The sequence below is a fragment of the Cricetulus griseus genome, chromosome 5 (assembly GCF_003668045.3).
Source record: "Cricetulus griseus strain 17A/GY chromosome 5, alternate assembly CriGri-PICRH-1.0, whole genome shotgun sequence".
Taxonomy (NCBI): Eukaryota; Metazoa; Chordata; class Mammalia; order Rodentia; family Cricetidae; genus Cricetulus; species Cricetulus griseus.
The window spans coordinates 149,781,177-149,802,538 of NC_048598.1; the positions used below are offsets into that span (position 1 = coordinate 149,781,177).

At 38.9% G+C, this 21,362-nt stretch overlaps 1 protein-coding gene across 3 annotated transcripts in view; it reads right to left on the bottom strand.

Annotated features, from left to right (window-relative positions):
- Positions 1 to 20,688, bottom strand: part of Arhgap5 (Rho GTPase activating protein 5) — a 69,657-nt gene extending 48,969 nt beyond the window's left edge. For 2 of the 3 annotated variants that reach the window (XM_035445734.1, XM_027416315.2), the window contains exons 1-2: positions 20,055 to 20,188; positions 3,854 to 7,739 (exon numbers count right to left, since the gene is read on the bottom strand). In XM_035445734.1, the coding sequence (XP_035301625.1) occupies positions 3,854 to 7,573 (3,720 nt within the window). In that variant the 5' untranslated portion in view covers positions 7,574 to 7,739; positions 20,055 to 20,188. Of the gene's footprint in view, positions 1 to 3,853; positions 7,740 to 20,054; positions 20,189 to 20,553 lie in introns of those variants that run through there. The other variant, XM_027416316.2, reaches the window with a different exon arrangement.
- Positions 20,689 to 21,362: the final 674 nt, after the last annotated feature.

The window sequence follows — 21,362 nt, forward strand, 5'->3', positions numbered from 1 at the left end:
TTCAAGACAAAGAGACTAAAAATGATGTTAGCTAAAGGGTAGATGGAAAAACAACAACAAAAACTCTCATTTCCCTAAACATACTTTCCATGTAAAGGTGACTCAGTATCTTTAAGAGTAGAAATCCAAAGTAATAATTGATACTTTTATCAACTGTTCATTTTAAGCAGTCAATAAGTATTCCCCCAAATAGGCTAAAAATTAGAGAAAAAGAAACTTTTCATTTTCATTTTTTTCATTTTGTTAAATGAAAAACTACAGTAAGTTCAATCCCAGGCCAAACAAAACAAAATGAAACAAAAAAACAACACCCATGAAGAGATACACCCTTCAAGACCCAATTTCTTCAGATGTCAAGAAGTTAGCTGATGTACACTAAAAGCTGCAAGTACACTTTCCCTACAATTTACATTGGATATAAATTTGAAAAATTTTTATACAGCTTATTACCTTTATACCCAAAAAGAAAGGTTTACACATCGAGTGAAAAGAAAACGGTGGCTGCCATGATGGGGAGGTTCCAGACATAGCAAAGGCAGGTGGCAGAGCAGCAGAAAGACTGACAGCTTAGTCTACTCAATTCAAACATGGGAGCATACTCTAAAAAGTCCATGTTACAGGAATGTGGGAGGGGCATATGCTAGGTTAATGACCCACTAACAGGTTTCCTTGGCCTTTCCCCTTTTTTGTCTTCCAGGTGCCAGCCCACAGGTGGAATATGCCACACTTGCCAGCTCCTTTGTATCTTCCCTGAATAAACTACATGCTTTTCTTTAACTATCCATGTATCTCTGCAATTCATTGTAAAGAGGCGCAAGAATCTGGAAACTCCAGCTTCTGCCCTCTAGACTGAGATTCACTCCAATAACAAAGTACTTTTTATTAAAACTTTTTTCATACAATATATTCTGATCATGATCCCACACACACACTTTATCTCCTCCCACAGCCTTCCCAACCTCTTTACCTACTCAATTTTTTGTGTCTCCCTCCCGTCTGGGGACTCAAAGAAAACAAAAATCTGTCCTGTGTTAGCTAACTACTCCTGGGCATGGGGCCTGCCCTCAGGTGTAGCTGATGTAAGTAGTGACACTCAATTATAGAAAACTGATTTTCCCTTTGCCAATCAGTAGGTATCAATTACAAACAGCTTCTTAGTTAGGGGTTAGACACAGTGTCTACTTCCCCCTCAGTGCTGACTTAAATGTGTTCAGGTCCAATAGTATTTATTTTAAAAAGGCAGTTTATTTAATAAAGATCATTCAGGTTCTAAAGGCATATATTTCTAACCCTGAAGCTTACTATATTCTAAAGACCACAAATACAAAAATGCAGAATGCATTCCTCCTTTGCTTTCTATTCTCTGAAATAATTTGTATAACACCAGAATGACCTGTTCCATAAAATTATCTGGACCAGGCATTTCTTTGGTGGGAAAAATTTAACTGCTACCTCACAGTTAAATCAAAGCCTTCTCATTTAGGCAAATTATCAAACCAAATCTTTTAGATGTTTGTTTTGTTTAAATTTTCAAAGTATTATGCACAAAACTACCGGCAGCACTCTCTTTTATTTTCATGCACCTCTAATTATATATCCTTTTTTATATGTGTGGGTTTATTTTAAAACTTAAATACATTTTTGTTAGTTCATTGAGCATTTTGTACTTCTTTTGATCATATTCACCTATGCCATCCTTTTTATTCTGAAATGTTATTTATGGCCTCTGCATTTTTCCCAGTCTTACCAACTTTATCTATTTTCTAGTCTTTCTGACTTCCCATGTTGTCTCTGAACCTGGATTTTTTTTATAACTAAATGTTTACATAGTTCTCTTACCTAGTCTATATGATCCAAATCTCTTCCCTAAGCAACTACATGAATTATAACATGTTCCAATATCTTGAGCATTCCTTATTTGAAATTCCTGGAACCAAGATGTTCATATCTCATTTTTTTTCTAATTTTGTAGTATCTGCATGGATAAGTTATCTTGAGGATGAGAGTCAAGGCTAAACATCAAAGTCACATATACTTCATAAACATTCCAAAGGTATATTGTAATCCCATGGCACACAAGCCTTGCTTACCTCCAAATTAGCTCTACAATTCAGTAAAAATCTGTATAAATGTAATATTAATATTCAGTACTTAATAATTAGGACAATTTCTTTATCATCCTTCACTTCTTCCAACCAATTATGCTTCTGCATAATTGAAAATTTCTCCACCTAAAATTTTTTCTTCAAACATACTTAAAATAAAACCATTCATGTACTTTTCCTCATCAACTTTTGTGAATTGCACTCTATGGGGATCCTTTTCCACTCTTCACTTAAAAAAATATTTGGACTACAGTATCACAAAATAACAATTCTTTGTTTTCCTCTCCAACGGATTTAATGTATCCTAGATACTACTCTAAATAAATGTTCCACTTTTTCTCACAGCAGTGCTATGATTCCTGTTTTCCTCCAAATATGCAGATGTTGAACAGTAAGCAGTTGGACATGAATTAAAACCAGAGAAGCATGGGTCTATAGAATATCACACTGATCTCACCTGTTCTTGTCTGAAGTTGCATAGCCTGTATTTATCATTTGAAAACTACACAGAACTACTTATATGACTAAAAACTTTATAAACCTAAAACCTTCAATAAAACAACTTCTTCACTGTTCTTAAGAGTTCAAATATACAAACTATGGATCAAACAATTAAAGCAATGTTACATCAAAGTCTAACATTTCTGAAAATAAGTCTGAAAGATGGCTAAGAATGTGACTAAATCAAATAGGAGAGTAAAAGCGTAACTTAAAGCTAATTCAACACTAGAATGAGTGTAAAATAGGCTGACATCAAATAGAGGTAATTAGCAAATAACAAAAATTAAAGGCAAAGTATCCTATCCGATGCATCTAAAACGCTAGTAATTATAAACAGAACTATTCTCTTATATACTCTTAAAAATTGAAAATCATACACCATTTCAATTATGGTATGCTTTTAACTCTTGAGAAGTGAAAGGAAAAAAAAGGACTTACAATCAAACAACTTAACAGTTAAATCATTACATAGGTGAATGAAACTTACAAAGTAACATTCAATCCAAGGAGTTGTATAAGTGTTCAGTGGGTATGAAAGACCATGTTAAAAATTCCAGAATATTTATTTGGTATATTCTTACCCTGTGGTCCTGAGAATGTAACAAAAAGAACTGAACAAATAATACTGAATCACTAAAATATAGGCCTTTTGAGTCTGGCGATTATAAATGTATCCTGAAGAATAAGCCCAGATCAACCTTTCATGAAAAATGACTTCATTCATTGTAGGAACAAAAAGATAGCAAAATTAAATCCTTGTACAACTACCTAGTCAGCTTTAATCAACTTGCTACACAGAAAAATAAAAACAAAACAAAACCCCACTGAAACACTGCTGTTACTAGACAAATTTTTGCATAGGGAATACACTATGGCCTACTTAATAGCAAAGATCCCAGTACCTTCAGCTTAACCTCCAATGCTTAAACAAGCAAACAAACACACCACACTTCATGCTCAAGCAAGAAGGGATAAATGTAAACAAGCAGGAAATCTGATAAAGGACATATAGGAACTTTTTTTACTACTACTGAAACTACTATTTAAACTGAAGTTATACCTGGAGGACAGAAAGTTGGACTAGTTGCTAAAGTGCCTATGGCCTAACCACATTTCTAAAAATTCAAAAGATACTACATTTACTCACTGGTCTTAAGTTCTTATTAATGTCAAACTCATTATCTTAAATACATATTTTTCCTTTTAAGACAAAAGTGAGCACCTTTATAAATATAAACTACACTTACCTTTTTATCTTCCTTTACTTTGTGGGTTTTCTTCTTCATCTTCTTATCATCTACCTCCTGGTCAGATGTGATTGCAGGATTATCAATACCACCTTTCCAAGTTTCAACAGGTGAAAGCAGTGGATCTTCTTCACTCCCACGATGTCTTCCTTTTCTCTTTGTTTTAGAAGTAGTGAAAGCCTCATCATCACTAGCATCTGAATGTGTTCTTCTATAGTATGACTTGGCTTTACTAAACAAAGTTTTAGATTTATATTTGTATTTTGAAGGCCTACGTTCCCCATGACCTTTCAAGGTTCTATCAGAAAACCCATTTTCTTCATCTCCTTGAGTGTTGTTTACAAATGAGTTTCGAATTTTAATAATTCGATTCTGACTATCATCTGGGACAACATAAATCTCATCAGGATAGCCCTTCTGTTTGAAAATTGTGTCAAGGGGTTCCGAATAGTTATCTGAAGGATCCACATCTTCAGGGTGTGGCAAAGGTACCCGAGAAATCTGTTTTCTTGGATTTTTACCAATACCTGCTTCAATTGTCTTTAAAAGGTTTGGATCCAGTTTTTTCACATTTGTTTTAGGTACAACTGGTTTAGGTTTAATAGGTGGAGGCACTTTATGGTTACGTTCATGATCGTGACAGTTTGGGGTGCTATGAACAGGATACTCATTTCCTTCCAAATCTAACCTGTATCTGGATCGGTCACTGGGTGTTGGAAGCAACTGTACATCATCCCCAATTGGACTATAAGGAGGTGGTGCTTCTGTGTCATCATCTGAATCAGGGTAGTTGTTATAGGGAAAACAGTCTCTTGGAGATGGGAGAAAAACATCTTCACTTTGATGGGTGGATTCCCTTGTGTTATCAGACAAATAGGAATTTTCTATCATATTTTTTTTCTCTAGAACGTCACTGAAAAATAGAGTAAAGACCTCAGTTTGCCGATGATATTGAGATAAAGAATACAATGCTGTAAATTTAGCAGTTATCTCAGTTGCAATGTGTTCTCCTTCAGTCATTAATTCCTTGATAGCCTCATTTTCAAAAAAATCTGCTTGACTGTCAGTAACTGCCACTAATTGTACAGGAATGGTATCTTGAACTTCTGACAAAAATGCACGGAGCATTCCCATTGACGCTTTCCGTTTTGCAGAATAAACTAATATATACCCATGAACCAGTTCATCTTTTCTTACTCCAATTGAGGAGTGGTATGACAATATTGTGATCTGTATTCGCCTTCTTTTTTCACCAATAATTTTGTCAAGCATTAAGGAATTATTCTGTCCAGCTTGAGCAGCACTGCAAGAATGAGAATCAAGGAAGGGTGAAAGAATAAGATCCACACTAAATGGATCACCACACATGGCACACATGACAATTCTCAAGTCAGCTTCTGACACATCCTTATTGATAGGAACTGGGCTCACCACATCTAAATTGTGTTTAACTGATTCCAATACTCCTCTTAGAGCTTGCTTTATTTGTGACTCATTAAATTTACGAGGATATGTACCAGCAGGTACATCTACAAAAGGACATTGCAACTTGTTGGCCAACTGCTGTCCTTGGTGTCTAAGAATTGGTAGATTTTTACTAATGGAGTCCCTCTGATTAGCAAGAATTAATGTAAATGGAAGATTAGCCATATATTTATCTTTTCTGATCTGAGAAGCTTCAGTTCTTATTTTTCCAATAAATTCCCCAATAAAACTCAGTGACTCAATGGAATTAAATACACAGAAGCACCCATGTGGTTTAAAGGCTGCAGTCCATAACTGACTCAAAAGGTAAGGCGATTTGGCATCAACAGGCCGAAGATCAAGTTCATAAATTTTTCCATCTAAGGCATACTCATCATCAGTGGATTGAGTCCTTATCTCATTTGCTAGTTCCTGGGCAAGACCATCTTTCCCTAAAATGAAAAGATTAACTTTGTCTATATTGGTACTATCATGATACAAGCGCAAGCGGCCATGATCCAACTGTAAAAGACTACTGGCAAGTAAGTGTTCCACTTTAATGTCTGTACAATATTGGCCACTGAGGCAGGTTTCTTTAGTGGGATGATAAACAAATCCTATATGCTTAAGTAGAAGAGATTCCCTATCAGGTGCAAGTTTCTGTAAAGCTTTATATCTAGGTTCTTCACTTAGAACTGTATGAATTTCACTCATTTTGTCTGAACTCGGTGTTGCATTAAGATCTAAATCATAAAAAAGTTCAGAATGCTCAAAAAGCATTTCCTGAAACTCTTCTTTGGCTTTTTCAACTATCTCTCGCTGATGCCTACCATATACTTCTTTGCTATCAGCCTCAGTGATGTACTTGAATGCTTCATCCTCCATAACAAAACACATAACTTCCTCCCATGGTTGCCCAGGTGAGATGAACTGAATTTTTTCTAAAGTCTTCTTGAATTTCTCCTTCATTTCTATTCTTCTTTTCTCTGATATCAGATGTTGTACATGGTTCTGATAGACCTTTTCTGCTTCTAAAGTGCTCAGGAGGTCAAATGGGATCCGTCTATCATTAATTTTGTCTATATGGTCAGTTTCATCCCAAGGTGTTTTTTCTAGCACCACAAAACATAACTGGAAATCTGCTCTCTTTTCCATTAACTTCAAAGCTTCCAACCAATTCAAATGTTCAATCTCTTCTAGATCAGGCAAGAGAGTATTAAAAGCCCTTGGTAAAGTACTTATATATTCTTCTCTCCTTTTTCTTATATGTTCCTGTTTGAGTTGTTCTATATGCTTTGAAAATGTATTTCTGGCCTTTCTTGTTCCCTCTAAGTTGATGTATTCTTCATAATCAGGATGATTTTTTAATTTATTACTAACAGTTTTCCAAGTTGCATGATAATCTCTCACAGTCTGTACAAGTTTTTCAAACTTATCTGTTGCTGTGACAACAAGTTGTCTCTGTGTTTTATAAGCATCCAGATAGGGAATAATTTTAGGTTTGCCACGAGTTTTATCCAACATTTGTACTAAAGCAGTGAAACATGTCTCAATGTTGACATTAAATCGTGCTGAGGTTTCCACTACAAGAAGGTTCTTTTTGTTTGAAGCAAATGCTTGAACTTCTCTAAGATAATGATCCACACATTCATCACATTTCGTTGCTGCTATTATCACAGGCTTTTTGGATTTTGATAGCTGGACAAAAAGGTTATTCACAAATTTAAGCTGATCATCAAACTTCCTATTACATCCTTGACTTACATCAATACACAGTAAAAATCCATCTACATTGAGCTTTCCTTCAGGCATTTGCTTCTGTTCAAAGTCTTGCTCCAAGCCCAGCTGATCTGTGCAAATGTACATTAGTTTTTCTGCTGACTGCAATTTCGAGGCAGCTGCACGTTTTATGTATGGTTGTAAATTTGTACTTCGATGAGGCAAGAAAGTCTGGTCATCAATGAACTCTGTTTGTTCAATGACATGAATTTTGCATTCTACTCCATCTTCACCACTTTGTGTTATGTCACCCCAGTATAAAAAGTGATCATTGTTTACTACTCGGCCTCCAAAGTCAATGGTGCTAAGCACAGAAGTATGCTCTGGATAATACTCATCTGCTTTTGAGCGTACAAATCGATTGCACAAACAAGATTTTCCAACTCCACAGTTACCTTTGTCTTTTTCAGTCCCAGAGAGTCCAACTACACTGACAGTATAGGATGGGGGACGAGGCTCTTTGTTTTTTGCCATCATAACTCTTTTCTCATGTCTCTACATTCATAAAGGTAACCATATATACTTTTCATTCTGAAAATAAAACCATCTCAAAATACAGATCCTGAATTTCAGAATTATATTTGGTTCTTTGTAGTTCCTTCATCGCCAAAGAAAGGTCTTCAAGATCATATGGATCATCTTCCTAGAAAGAGAAAAAAAAATGAAAATCTTATGTGAGTTACGTGAGTACAGAGAATAAAAATATCCATAACAAAGTATTATATAAGCCACTAATTCTAATAATGTTGCATAGATGTAAAGAAACCACATAAAAATTTATAATTTATTTTTATAAACACACAATGGCCTCAAATTTAAGCTAACAATAAAATACTAAGTATATAAATCTAATGGCTCACAAGCTTTAAAATAAATTTTCAAAAGCCTCTATTAACATGATTTCTGCTTCTAATTACTCCATCCTACAGATTTGAGGAAATAACTAATCTTTTCCACTCCTTTAATTCTCCTTCCTTCTATAATAATATGTTAGTAGTAAATAAACTGCATTGCTTTAGCAACTGCCTTACAACTTTTATTCAGTTTTGTTTCTTACTATGTCAGGAACAGAATCAAGACCCTAACCCTAGCCTCACAGCTGTTTAGAGGACTTGGCTCTGTTACTTGAAGCCTCACAACTTAAAAGTGTAAAATAACTGGCTTCAAGTAACAGAATTCCTCAAAACCTATTTCCCCAGGAGTCTTGAATTTTTTTTCCCAGTAAGTTTCAACACTCCTGTGAAACCTATTAGATTTCACACTCCTCCCAAAATTGAGAGAACAGAGCAGAACAAAGAGGAGAGAGAAAGGGGAGAACAAGTTAATAATGTAGAAGCCCTTTAACTAAAACCTATTCTCTCCCAAAATGCTCATACTTTTAGTAATATCTCTTATATATGCTTATCCAAATACAATGTAACTCTTGATACCATGGCTTACTGAGAGTTCAACTTGGGGCTGGGAGATGTAGCTTAGTGGTAGACAATTTGCCTAATATTTATGGGCCCATTTTTGATGTTCCAAAACAGCAAATTCACTTCTGTTATCCTATAGCAACCCCAAAGCGCGCTCTCTCTCTCTCTCTCTCTCTCTCTCTCTATATATATATATATATATATATATATGTATATGTATATATATGTATATATGTGTGTGTATATATGTGTGTATGTGTGTCTATGTATATATGTATATACATATATACATAGACACACATACACACATATGTGTATGTATACATTCACATACACATACATGTAGACAAATATGTATACTTATATACACAAGCATACATGTAGACATGTGTATACATATATGTATATGTATATGTATATGTATATGTATATATATGTATACACATTAGCATTTATGAGTATACTCTATAGCTTAAAATGAAAAGGTAATTACCATAAACAATATTTTGAAAGTTTAAAAAAGTAAAGAGTGATAATATTAAACGAAAATGAGTATAGCTGAATTTTATATATGTCATCACATCACTGGTCACTGGGAAGTGAAAAGCTTTTTACCTAAAAGATAATTAACTCTTATATTGAGACTGAATCAGTTGGGGTTTAATTTTAAAGCTTCTGCACATGCTAATTAGACAGTGATGATTTCTGAATCATAAATATTAAAATTTACATTAAAAATAAGAAATTTTCTGTAACTTTTAGTTTTTCACACCAATTCTCAGTAAACTGCCACTCTGACACAGTAAGGAACTGTCATCCTTCTAGCACAGCTGTCAGATAAGCTACTTTGAAGCCAACTCCCGGGCTTATGACATGAATCACCATACAGTAATTTTTAAGTTATAGTTGAAAAATTCACCCAGGAATGGGGAACAACAATATTAGGTAAATAGTTCCCCTTTTCTCAACTCTCATCAGTCTTCTTTATTTACTAGCAAGTTTAAAGGGGAAAGAACAAAAATCTCTAATAAAGTAATGATCAGAACATTGCTCTTCAACTATGTGTTGTGTTTAAATTTAATGTAAAATTATCTTTCAAATATGGCCAGTAATAATGTTACTGGGCCAATCATGCTGATAGCTTATTTCTTACAAAACTTTACTTTCATACAGAGTCACTTAGACTCCTAACACTTAGTAAACTTATTTTTACTTATGGGGAACACAAGAAAATATTAACAACCTGCATGAAACTACACAGTTTAGATCCTTTTTTACATACTCAATCAGTGTTGCTTCTAATAGTATGCAGTGAAGGTTCTCACATTCCTTTAAGGTTATCTTAGAAACTTAAGTTTTATGCCAAGAAAGTTATGTCAACAATGTCAATTACCACATATTTGGGTGAAACTCTCCTAGGGCATTCATTTATTGTATTCTCTTTTAAATAAAGTTTAAGTGCATTAAGTGGCTTCTTACAAATTAAAAGCTATACAAGAAATCTAAAAAAATGAAAAATAGATTTTTAAGAATTCACATTTTAACCTAAAATATTTTTAGAGACAAGAATACTACTAACTGGAGCCTAGGTAAAGTGTGAGGGGAGAGAAAAATGAAGAGAGGATAATTAATAGGTACTGAGGTACCTATTGGATAGCAGGAGAAACCTCTAATGCTCTACACCACAGCAGGCTAATCAGAATTGACAATTAAATATTTTAAAATAGCTAATAGAGACGTGTGATGGCTAATTTTTGTTGTTGACCTGACTATCCTGGGGAAAAAAAAGGCACCTCAATAGAGGAACTGCCTCCATTAGAATGGGCTGTGGGCATATCTGTGGGACACTTTGTTAATTGATACAGGAGGGCCTTACCTACTGTGGGCAGGTGGGCATGAGAATACAAGGTAGGGGAAATAAGCCACTTCTGGGCTTCCCTCCACAGTTCCTGCCCTGACTGCCCTCAATAATGGTCTATAGCCTGTATATCAAATAAACCCTTTCTTCACATTTATTTTGGTCAGTGTTTTATCATAGTAACAAAGAAACAAGTGAGCAGAATCGTATCAAGAAAGTGGGGTATTGTAATGAACCTGACCTTGTTGCTTTGGGGAAGGATTGTGGCTCATTTGGGAGCTCTTGGCTAGAAAAACCACTGAGCGATTAGAACTTAGTGACGATGCGAATGTGGATAGAAAAGCAGATGAAAGCCTGGCTTGTGAAGTTTCAGAGTTCCTCTGAGCTGCTCAAAGACTCTACTGCTGTTCCTGTGACATTTTAATTAAGAATCTATGTAAGTAAAATCTTTGCTTTACTGGGACAATCAATGCTGGTTAGCTGATGCTGAAAAACTAGCTATGATCAGTAAGAGACCACCTTCACTGAGGTGGAATCTGGGAAGTAGTGCCTCAGAGTCAGCAAATAGTTGGGGGTGGGGCTAGGAGTTGTATCTCAATTGGAAAGCAGAACTTGGCAATGTATAAGTCTTCCATATGGTACTGGTTTTGAAGCCATGAAGACGTCACAGAAATCAGCGGCGGCCTGGCACTTTATGGCAAGGTCAAAGATTCCCTGAAGAGAGGCAGGAGAGGCTATTGGTGAAAGTTCAGCCTCAGTTGCAGTAGAAACCCCATGACTTAAAGAGTCATGGACAGTAGCTGTAGCCTGATACTGTAGGAAGCCAAGAGAGATCACTAGTGAAGATATATGGAGACTCTAGTATACTGGAGACCCCAGGACCATAGGATGACTACCAAGGACAATGTTAGGTGCATAGTGGACTTTGCCTGAGACAGGAGACAAGCTGCACGGGTCATGTGTGGTGGAGTCAAGTCATGGGCTATCCAAGCCCTTTGCAGCCTAGAAGATCATGAGTGAAACCCAGATGTTAAGACTTAGAACTTTCACTGGACTTTGGTTTTGGTTTTATTTGATTGTAACTGTACTAAGGTTCTTCTTTCCTCTTAAACTACATCATTTATTTTAGATTTTACAGGAATCCACAGTTAAGAGATTTTGAATTTTTAAAAAGAATCTGGACTTTTAAAGTATTGAATTTTTTAAAGACTGAAACTTTTAAAAGTTGGACTGTGTTTTATACTGTAATATTAATATCTTTGCCACAGGGAGCAAAGAAAGGAAAGGTTACAGATTTCACAGTGATGTACTTGTGTGTCAAGTTGGTAAGGGTTTAAACTTGTGATAGTCAATTTTGGTTGTTAGTCTGACATGCCTAAGAAAGAAGCAAAACGGGGAACTCCCTCCATTAGACTGATCAATGAGTATGGACTGTATAAGAAAGGTAACGGAGCAAGGTGCCAGGGAAAATAACCCTGCAAGTTTTCCTCCATGGCTCTCATTACTGCTCTGATTTCCTCAATGATGGGCTGTGATGGGGATGTATAAGCCAAATAAAGCCTTTTCTCCTCAAGTTGATTCTAGTCCACATTTTATAACACTATCAAACAGCAAACCAATACAAGAGATTCTGATTGTTTTCAACACACACACAAAAACTTAAAGTGGTAGAGATATGCCAATTACCCTGTTCCAAGCATTTATCATATATACTAAAATGCCACACTGTATTCCATATACACACAATTCCTGTCAATTAAGACACACAACTATAAACATCAACCTTTAAATAAAACTTTTATCCCTTTTCATAAAATTGCTGCATTTAAGAAATGAAGTATAATTTCTAAAATGTTTGTTTACATTGTTTTGCTTTGTCCTACTGGCTCTTTAAAATATACATATAACTTAGCAGTACCTTTACTACAATAACCCAGATTCTATTCTTCATCATGTTTGGTAAATGATTCTAATTTCATTTCCTTGCATAATTTCTGTTCCCTTTCTTTGGTCTGTTAATATCAGAGCAGCCAGAGCTTGTTAAAATATCAATTAGAGCCTTCCGTTCAAAACTTTCCAGTACTTTTAAAAGGAAAGGCCAAGTCATTAACGTTCTACTCTACAATATCTGCCTTCTACAGTGTTTCCGTATCTCTGAGCTGCTCTAATATCACTTTCCCAAATTCTCATTCTGCTTCAGTCACACTGAGGCACACAACATGCTTAACGTATTCCTGCCTTTGCACTTTCACCAGTATTTCCAAAACTACTATGTAACATCATTATTATGTCATTAACTCTACCCTTCTCCCATTTCATTCCAGATTTACCTAAAGAACCAAAAAAGGCACAAATCTATGTATGTTCATTGTACTATAGCCCACAAGCCTAAAAGTACTTCACACAACAGATTCATAGATCTTAATATGAAATGAAAACTTGTTCACTTATTACTTGCTAAAATTTATTGTGTCCGTCTTGTGTCAGGTATTCTGGGAGCTTAGAGATTGGGTAAAAACAGAAAATTCCAGAATTTGCAGGTAGTCACTACGTAATTGTTAAAAGTTTGGAAAGTTCGCTTCATTCACTTGATTATAGTCTTGTCTAAAGTCCAGTTCATAGAATTGGCTTCTCTCAGCTACATTACATCTAAAAAGATTGTGCTTTTGTGGCAGAAATCTTATTTCAAAGGCTCAGTGCACACAACTCTAAAACCATTATAAAATCCTGAAGTCAAAATTGTTGACACAGACTGTTATAAGTCTGTAAAATCTAATAAGAATATTTTAATCTAAAATGCCCAGCATCTTTCTAAGGCCTATATTTTGATCACTAACATATACTACAGGTTTATAAATAGTGAAGTATTTCCAGGAGGTGGAAGGTAAGGGATCTAAGCAGGGACTCCGGACTTCCTAAGCGCTATTCAACAAAAGTGATTCTACTTTTATTAATTTCAATCTTTCGACATTTCAAATTACTGTTGGGAGGGGGGTCATTAGTGAAAGCAACTGTAAATCAGCTAAACTATTTCCAAACAAAGTAACTGCAGACCTTATTATTTATTCTACATCTTTCTCTGACATGTTTTCCAATGCCTCTATAAGAAAGTTATTCCAAATTTATATAGTCTATTTTCTTATTCTATAGTGGAAATAAAAGCATGCAAGGCCATCTCATTTCTATAACCTAATAGATCAAACTGTATTGACTATGTTTAGCCACTACCTGCTTAAGCTTATGCCAGAGACTTAGAAGGTCCAGAGGCAGTCACTATAAGAAGTCCACTAAAGCCAGTACTATGATATGTTCATCCCTCTTTGAAACACTAAGAAGTGGGAGAAGGGCATCCTTTTACTCTCTGTATTTGTATTGCTACACAGAGGAGGACTCATCATTTTCATCATGTGAATGACTGTAAGCAAGGATCTGCAATATTTTAAATTTCCATTCATTTGTATATACACCATTGGTATGTGGGTATGTGTATAGATCAGAGGAAAACTTGCAGGTTTCCACCACGTGGGTCAGGCTTGACATAAACACTGAACCATCTCAGTGGTCCTTTTATTAAAAGATGGGAACAATTGATGATGGGAATAGTAGCAAGCCAAATCATCACAAGAAGGGGTGCAGAATTTAAAAAACATTGGACATTTTTTAAAAGGTGTCAAGAGGCTAAAAAACATTTTCCATATCATACATAAAATCTTGCTGGTCAAAGTGACCCAATCAATTATCTGTAACTCCATCATTTGGGAAGCTGAGGCAGAAGGCACATCCAGTCTTGTCTACACAGTAGGTTTTGAAACAGCCAGAACTAAAAGAGCCTGCCTCAGTAAAAAATAAACAAGCATAGTGATATGTACTGCAATCACAACACAATCACAGAAAGCAAAAAGCAGGATCAGAAATTCAAGGTTATCCTCGGCTAAATGGCACTTGGGAGGCTAACCTGGGATACATGAGATTTTGACTTAAAAATAAACAAAAAAACTCCATACCACTAACAATCCTCTCCCTCTTATACACCTTTATAGTACTATAGCTAAGGAGATAAAAGCAATCAGATATATATCATGGAATTGAAAAATGTAGTATGAATTCAAACAAATGAAAGATAAGTTACAAGCTATTGCAGGCCAAGGTTTGGAAAACATTTTTCCATAATGGGTTGGGCACTAAGTAGGTTTTGCATACTGTCTAGTGTCTGTCCTACTACCTGACTTGAGAATAAAATGATCTTAATATGTTATAATTTAGATATTCAGACATTTGAATTCTATACAATTTTCATATATTCCAAAACATTATTCTTACAATTTTGACAGCTATTTCACAATGTAAAAGAACACTGCAGAGAAATAAATAGGCCAGATTTGACCCAAAGGTCAAAGTTTACAAACTTCAGATGAATTTTTTATTTGTATTTTACATGTTTAAGTATTTTTCTGGTATGTACGTACATGTACCACATATGCACCCAGTGCCTGTGGAAGCCAAAAGAGGGTACCAGGCCAACTGTAAGCAGACATGTGTGCTGGCTACAAGAGTAGCCAGTGCTCTTAGCCAATGAGCCACTTCTCTTAGCCCTGAGATGAAAAATTTTTGTGAACAGAAAAGATTTGAATAAAATATCTGATAGGGTTTGGTTTTCAAAGAGAAGACAATTAATGTGGAATGAACTGAGCACAGCAACCATATCAGAAAGTAGAGAAATACGGTTATATTTAAAATACATCCTTTAAAAGGGCAAACAGGAGGTAGAACTTGTACAAGGAAACAGAAGAGTTTAAAAGTAGAATACAAGACTGAATCTGATGGGATACAAAGTCCATAAAATGGATAAATATTGTATGCTTAAGCACCAGAACCGTCTCAGCAGAACTGAAAAGAACAATGCTAGACAGAGTACTGCCTGACTGGCACTAGACACATGAAATAAATGAGTCAATGTTTCTCAATGAAAAGCTAATCAGTTTTAGCAACAGATGGTGATAACACCTGAGTTTCAGGTGTTATCTGCAAAGACACGGAACTTGGTAATGAAATGAGGTAAGGGCAAGATGACTAACAAAACCATAAAGTTCAGAAAAATTTAAGACCATCTGGGTATTCCTAGAAATATCTCAAGAATCTCATACTCCAGCCATTTCTTTAAATAGTCAACAGCCAAAAAGAAGTGTCACCTTGGCTTTGAAAAGGTAAAAATAAAAACAGTAAGCACAAAATATTTAATCAGTAAAAGGGCATAATCACCAAGAAAAAAAAAATGAACAAATTATACTAAACCAGAAGCCAAGAACTGTGGTCCATTTCCTCAGGGCTATTTGATGTCAAATACAGTGAGAATAGACACTTATTTCTGCATGGTCTCTTTATTACTCTTGTATCTGTATTTTCCCCTAATAGTTCAATTTAGTCGTGAGAGGCAAACTGATGTTCTTACACTTTACCTTGCATTTTCTACTCACTTGCCAATTTGGCCTACACTTTTCACGTATTTTTGGTCCATAGTCATTATTACTTCAATGTCTTTTTTTCCTCCTCACTATACTAACTACATACTACTTTCAGATAGTACCTCTTTTATAGAAACTTCTTTATACCACATTTTATGTATCCTTAGTTTTATTTATTTAATGTGCATAGGTAGTTTGCCTGCATGTATGTCTCTATAAATGTCCATGGAGGCCATAAAAAGGTCATTAGATTCCCCTGGAACTGGAGTTACAGATGGTTGTTACTACCAAATGGGTGCTGAGACTAGAACCTGGATCCTCCAGAAGAGCAGCTAGTGCCCTTACTACTGAGGCAAATCTCCAGCCCTTTATAGCAAATTTTAAATCAGTAACCTACCGCCCCGTAGCCAAATCCACCTGTTATGTAATGGACTCACATTGGACTATTTTTTCTATTGTTCCATGTCTCAAATTCTCTCTCTCTCAAAACTATAAGCTCTGGGAGTGAAGACATGGCTCAGCAGTTATGAGCAGGCCTCTTACAGAGGCTGGGAGTTAGGTTCCCAGAAGCTTACCGCCACTCTAGCTCCAGGAGAGCTGCTGTCTTCTTGTGGCCTTTGCATGCACATGTGCATACACAGACACACATAGACACACACAGACACACACAGACACACAGACACACAGACAGACAGACAGACAGACAGACAGACACACACACACACACACACACACACACACACACACACACACACACACACACACACACACGAGAGAGGGAGCTTCAGGGTTAAAGATAACAAATTCTAAGCTCTGAGAGGAGTTAAGGCCACACAAGAAAGCTCAGACATACTTTCTTGTATTGCAGTGCCCAGATGCTCAATAAATTTGCTAAGGTTCACAAGATTAATCTGGTTAGGGGAAAAAACCTGTTTTGACAATAAATGCTAAATGACAAAAAAGGCTTAAGAAAAATCTAAGTGACAAACTTTAGTCATGTCTTAACCATGAAATAAAAGTTACACATAATTTTTCCTAAGTAATATTTCTAATTCTAAGGATAAGAGGAAAAGTTATTGGTTTACCACACAGCCTTGTAGAGAATCAGCTTCCAGAACACAAAGGGGGATAAAAAGAACTCACAATGTTCTCTTCTGTGAAGGATTCCCAAAGAGACAATGACAGAAAAAATTGTTCTCTTTTCTACACCTCAGGTACTTTATCTACTTAGTCCTTTACAGTTAGTTACTGCCTCTCAAGTTTGAACTGCCCTAACCTCCAATTCATTTTATCCCCACAACCTGTTATCAAGCACTAAATAAAAATAATCAAATCCATAAACAAGACAGCAGAGATTTAACACTTCTTAATGCAGACTAACTTTCAAGGGTTAAAAACAGAACTGCCTTAATTTGGGAGGGCGACTTGTCAGGGGAAGTCTCAGGGAATCCAGGGAAAGGTATGAAACTCAAAGAACGTATTTTAAATTCTTATGTTTTATTTTCTTAAAATTCTAACGTTTCATTCTAGTTAGTTTGCAGTACTAGGGAATGTACAAAGGGCCCTGTACATACTTGCTAGAAAAGTATTCTACACCAACCCAACACACTCTAACATTTTCCCCTAGTTTGATAAAATCAACAAAACCTTGCACTTAAATGGCTCATTACACAAATTACCAAATGGATGACATATGACTTTATTAAAATTTCTTCATTATTCTTTTAAGACACATTCTTTCTTGTACTTAATGAATATTATAAACATGGAACAGAATGCTTCTTGAGTCAATTAACCACAGTGCCTTCTTGATTTGCAAAGAAAAAACTATGTATCCAATAAACAACTGGAAAAGTTTAGTAATCATGAAGCATACTTTTGTTCACTTAGAAAAAGTTAAAGCCTAAGGATGTTGGTAGAATAAGAGTGATTACCTAGTATGCTCAAGGGCCTGGGTTCAAATCCTAGCAATGTGTATGGGTGTGGGGGGGCTACATAACTATTATTCAAAGCTGAACCATAACTTCCAATACCCCACAAAAGCAAATAGAGCATTATATTTCATAGAAAACCTTAACTTTCAAGGTGAAAATTATATTGTCTCCAAAAAAAGTGTACTACACCTGCCGTTTTAAAAAAGAGGGGAGATGGGTCTCTAAAATTGTCAAGGTAAATACCACATAAGAGAATTAAAATATTAAGACATTGGACTAACTTTCAAAGGGGCTGGAGATGTAATTCTGTGGTAGAGCACTGTGCAAGGTTATGGTTTCAATGTCCAGCACCATAGGAAAAAAAAAATCTAATTGCCAAAATGGGTTAAGTGGGCAAGGGTACATTATTAAAGAGCAATAAACACAATTTTGTGAGTTTTTTCCTATCCACTTGTAACCAAACCCACTCCCAATGCTTTTAATGATGAATATGCAAAGAATGGGAAAAGCATGCTGACCTGGGTTAAAGAATGTAGCCTAAAGAAGACAACCAAATCAATGGTTATCTAATTACCTATACTACTGGATTCTGCTTTAAATCAATCAGATCAATTTCTTGAAGTTAAAAAGCACATACATCCTTAGCCTTTCAACCCATAATTTATATAAACTTCGATAATGCCTTCGAAGGTTTTTGTGACTCACACTTACAACTTTCTTCCTCTGCTGTACTCTCCTATAGATAGGAGACATATGGTTCAAATACAAAGTGTAAAAGAGCACAAAATGAGAAATTTGAAGTTAAATTTCTCTGGAAAACTGGTTACCTATAATATTAATCTCAGTATGTAAAAACACTGAAAAGGAGTGCCATGCAGTATAAACCGGAATTGACGGTAACATTTCCAAACACATCTTACTGGCGTCTATATTGAAACCAAAATATTTTTCGGAAATAGTTAACATCTGGATGCAATGGTTGCCGAAGAACCGTTTTAAATGGAGACAGAAAACTCGTCCATGATGTGAGTGGTCTCCTCGTTGCAGGTAAACATCTCCAAACATACTGTTCAAATTAGATACTGGGTTTGGATTTAAGTAGAATGGGCAATTCCCACCTCAAACACCTGCAGAAGGCAACATGCACAAAGACTAGGAAACAGAGAGACACTGCACTGTTTCACACTTGAACATGTTGAAAAAACGCCCTTTTGCTTTCTACCCCTCCCCAAAAGAAAACCAAAACTGCCAAAATTTAACTTCTGAAATGCTTGCAAAAATTCACGCATCTCACTATTTTGGTTTAGATCCAGTACATTTTACTTGCCATTTACTAAGCGCTGGCCCAAACTAGATTTCCATCAGATGGTTAAAAGTATGAACGTCTCCACTGCAACTTTCTCGGAATTTTTATTAGCCGTCCTAATAGTTTGTCCTTACTTCCTAGCACCTTCCAGCCTCAGCTGCACACAGAGCTTGCATCTCACTTGCATTTCCAATAACGCTGGGGAGGGAGGGTGTGAGCGAGAGTATTTATGTGTGGATAAGTGCACGCGCGCTCCCGAGCTGCTCCCCACCCCCACCCCGATACTTTTCTTTGCTGGGAACCGAGGGAAATTTTTAGAGGTTATTCCAGCGAAGAAAACTCGGGTTCAAAAGCCCCAGCCCAGGAGCAGTAGTCGAACGACGGGAAGGAGTCTTGTGTGTTTGGGTTGAGCAGTGCAACTTCTCACTCCCTACCCCAAAAGCTTTAGCAGATGGGAATGTGGTGGAGAACCTAGGGAGGAGTCGAGGAGATAAGGAGAAAAAGTGAAAGGGCTGATCCCCCGGAAAGGCGGTTAAGTTTGCAGTCGAGATCGTGTTTCTGCGGATCGGCGCCCACCGCGCTCCCCCTTCCAGGTGGAACTCGTTAACCGCAGCAGCCCAGCCAGCAGACCCCGCCACCTTCCTTCCCCGCGCCCCCTCCAAGCCCCGGACAAGTGAAGGTGGCGCGGGGAGCGGACGCCTGGCGGGGCCGGCGCGAGCTCGGCGAGCAGCAGCAGCAGCAGCAGCAGCAGGCCTCCGCCGACCCCGGCCCGGTCACCTGTGGAGAAAGCGGCCCCTCTCCGGCCTCTCTGCCCTTCAGCCGCCCGTCTCCGCGCGGCCCGGCCTGCGAGGACCCAGCCGCCCGGCCCCAGCCCCTTGAACTGGTTACAGCCGGCGGCGGCAAAGGCGAAGGCGGCGAGCTAGCGAGGGTCCCCGGCGGGAGGGGAGCGGCAGGCCCCGCGCAGCCGGCACCCGAGGTCCTACCTAACAACGCCGGTCTCCTCCGTCGCCTCCTCAACGGCAGCGGCCCCGGCGGTGGCGGCGGCAGCGACATTCCTGGGAGCGCTCCCGCCGCCGCCGCCTCCTCCACTCTCGGCTCGCCTCTCGCTGCCCGCGCGCTCCCGCCCTCGCCGCACACGCCCGAAAGCCCCCCGCGGCTCGCGCTGCTGTAACCCGCCCGCCGCGGCAGCAGCGCGGCCCCGACCTCCCCCTTCCCCCGCGCCCGCCGCCGCGCTGGCTCAGTAATGGCGGCCACTCGGGCTCTCGCTGACGGATCTCTCCCTCTCTCCCGAACTTTACCTCAGCACTCTCCCGGGCGCGCACCGCCGAACGCACGCACGCACGCGCGCGGGGCGGGCGCGGAGCCACACACCCGGCCAGGGGGGGGGGCGGCGCGGGGAAGCACGGGGGCGCGCGAGCGTGCCCGCGCCCGCTCGCCTGCTCGCCCGCCCCAGAATCCCCCCGCCCGCCCCGCGGCGCTCACCTCCAGACGCCTCCCGAGCCGCGCTCCCGGTTCGGCCCCGCCCCTGCCCTCGTCTCCCGGGAGCCGGGGAGGCGCGAGCTCCCGCGCCGGAGGGAGGGAGGGAAGGAGGGAGGGGGGCGCGCGAGCGCGCGGGGGCCCGCGTCCCCGCTCGGGCCCCGCTCTCCATTGGCTTCCGCCCCTCCCCCCCGTCTCCTCCTCCGCCGTCCATTGGTTCCCGCTCCTACTCCCTTCCTTCTCACCTTTTCCCTGTTACCCATTGGCGTGAGTGGTTCTCCTCCGCGCTCCCCTTTTCTCCGTGTTCTGCTCCTCCTCCGTCCCATCCTCCACGCTTTGGGCGCCGCACGCCGTGCGTGGTCGCCGAGCCCTCCCAGCCGTCTCCCCGGCGGCCTCCGTGCCGGTGTTTGGCGGTAACTCAGAGTCCTGCCGAGGAACTTAGTGTTGTGTTGGCCGTTGCCAGGCATGGCCCGGGCGCCGAACGCTCCTCGATCTAACCCCTCCAACCAAGCCTTAGAGTCTAAGCTCTCTGAGCACTGAAGAATGCAGAGGAGGAAGGAATGTACGGCAGCTCCGCCCGGGACCTGAGCCGCTCTCCGCCAGAAGCCACAGTCAGAGGAGGGCCACAGGGTCCTTTCTCCGTGGGCACGACACAGAGACTCAGGCCCTTGGTGCCGGCCATTCTTAGGGAAGTTGAGCGAGACCCCAAGATTTAGGTGGTTTAGGGTGGTCCCAAGGGCCCCGGCTCACTTCAGAAACTATCTGCCTCCTGGCTTTCATGAGACTGCCTTAAGATGTATTCAGTCTTTTTTTTT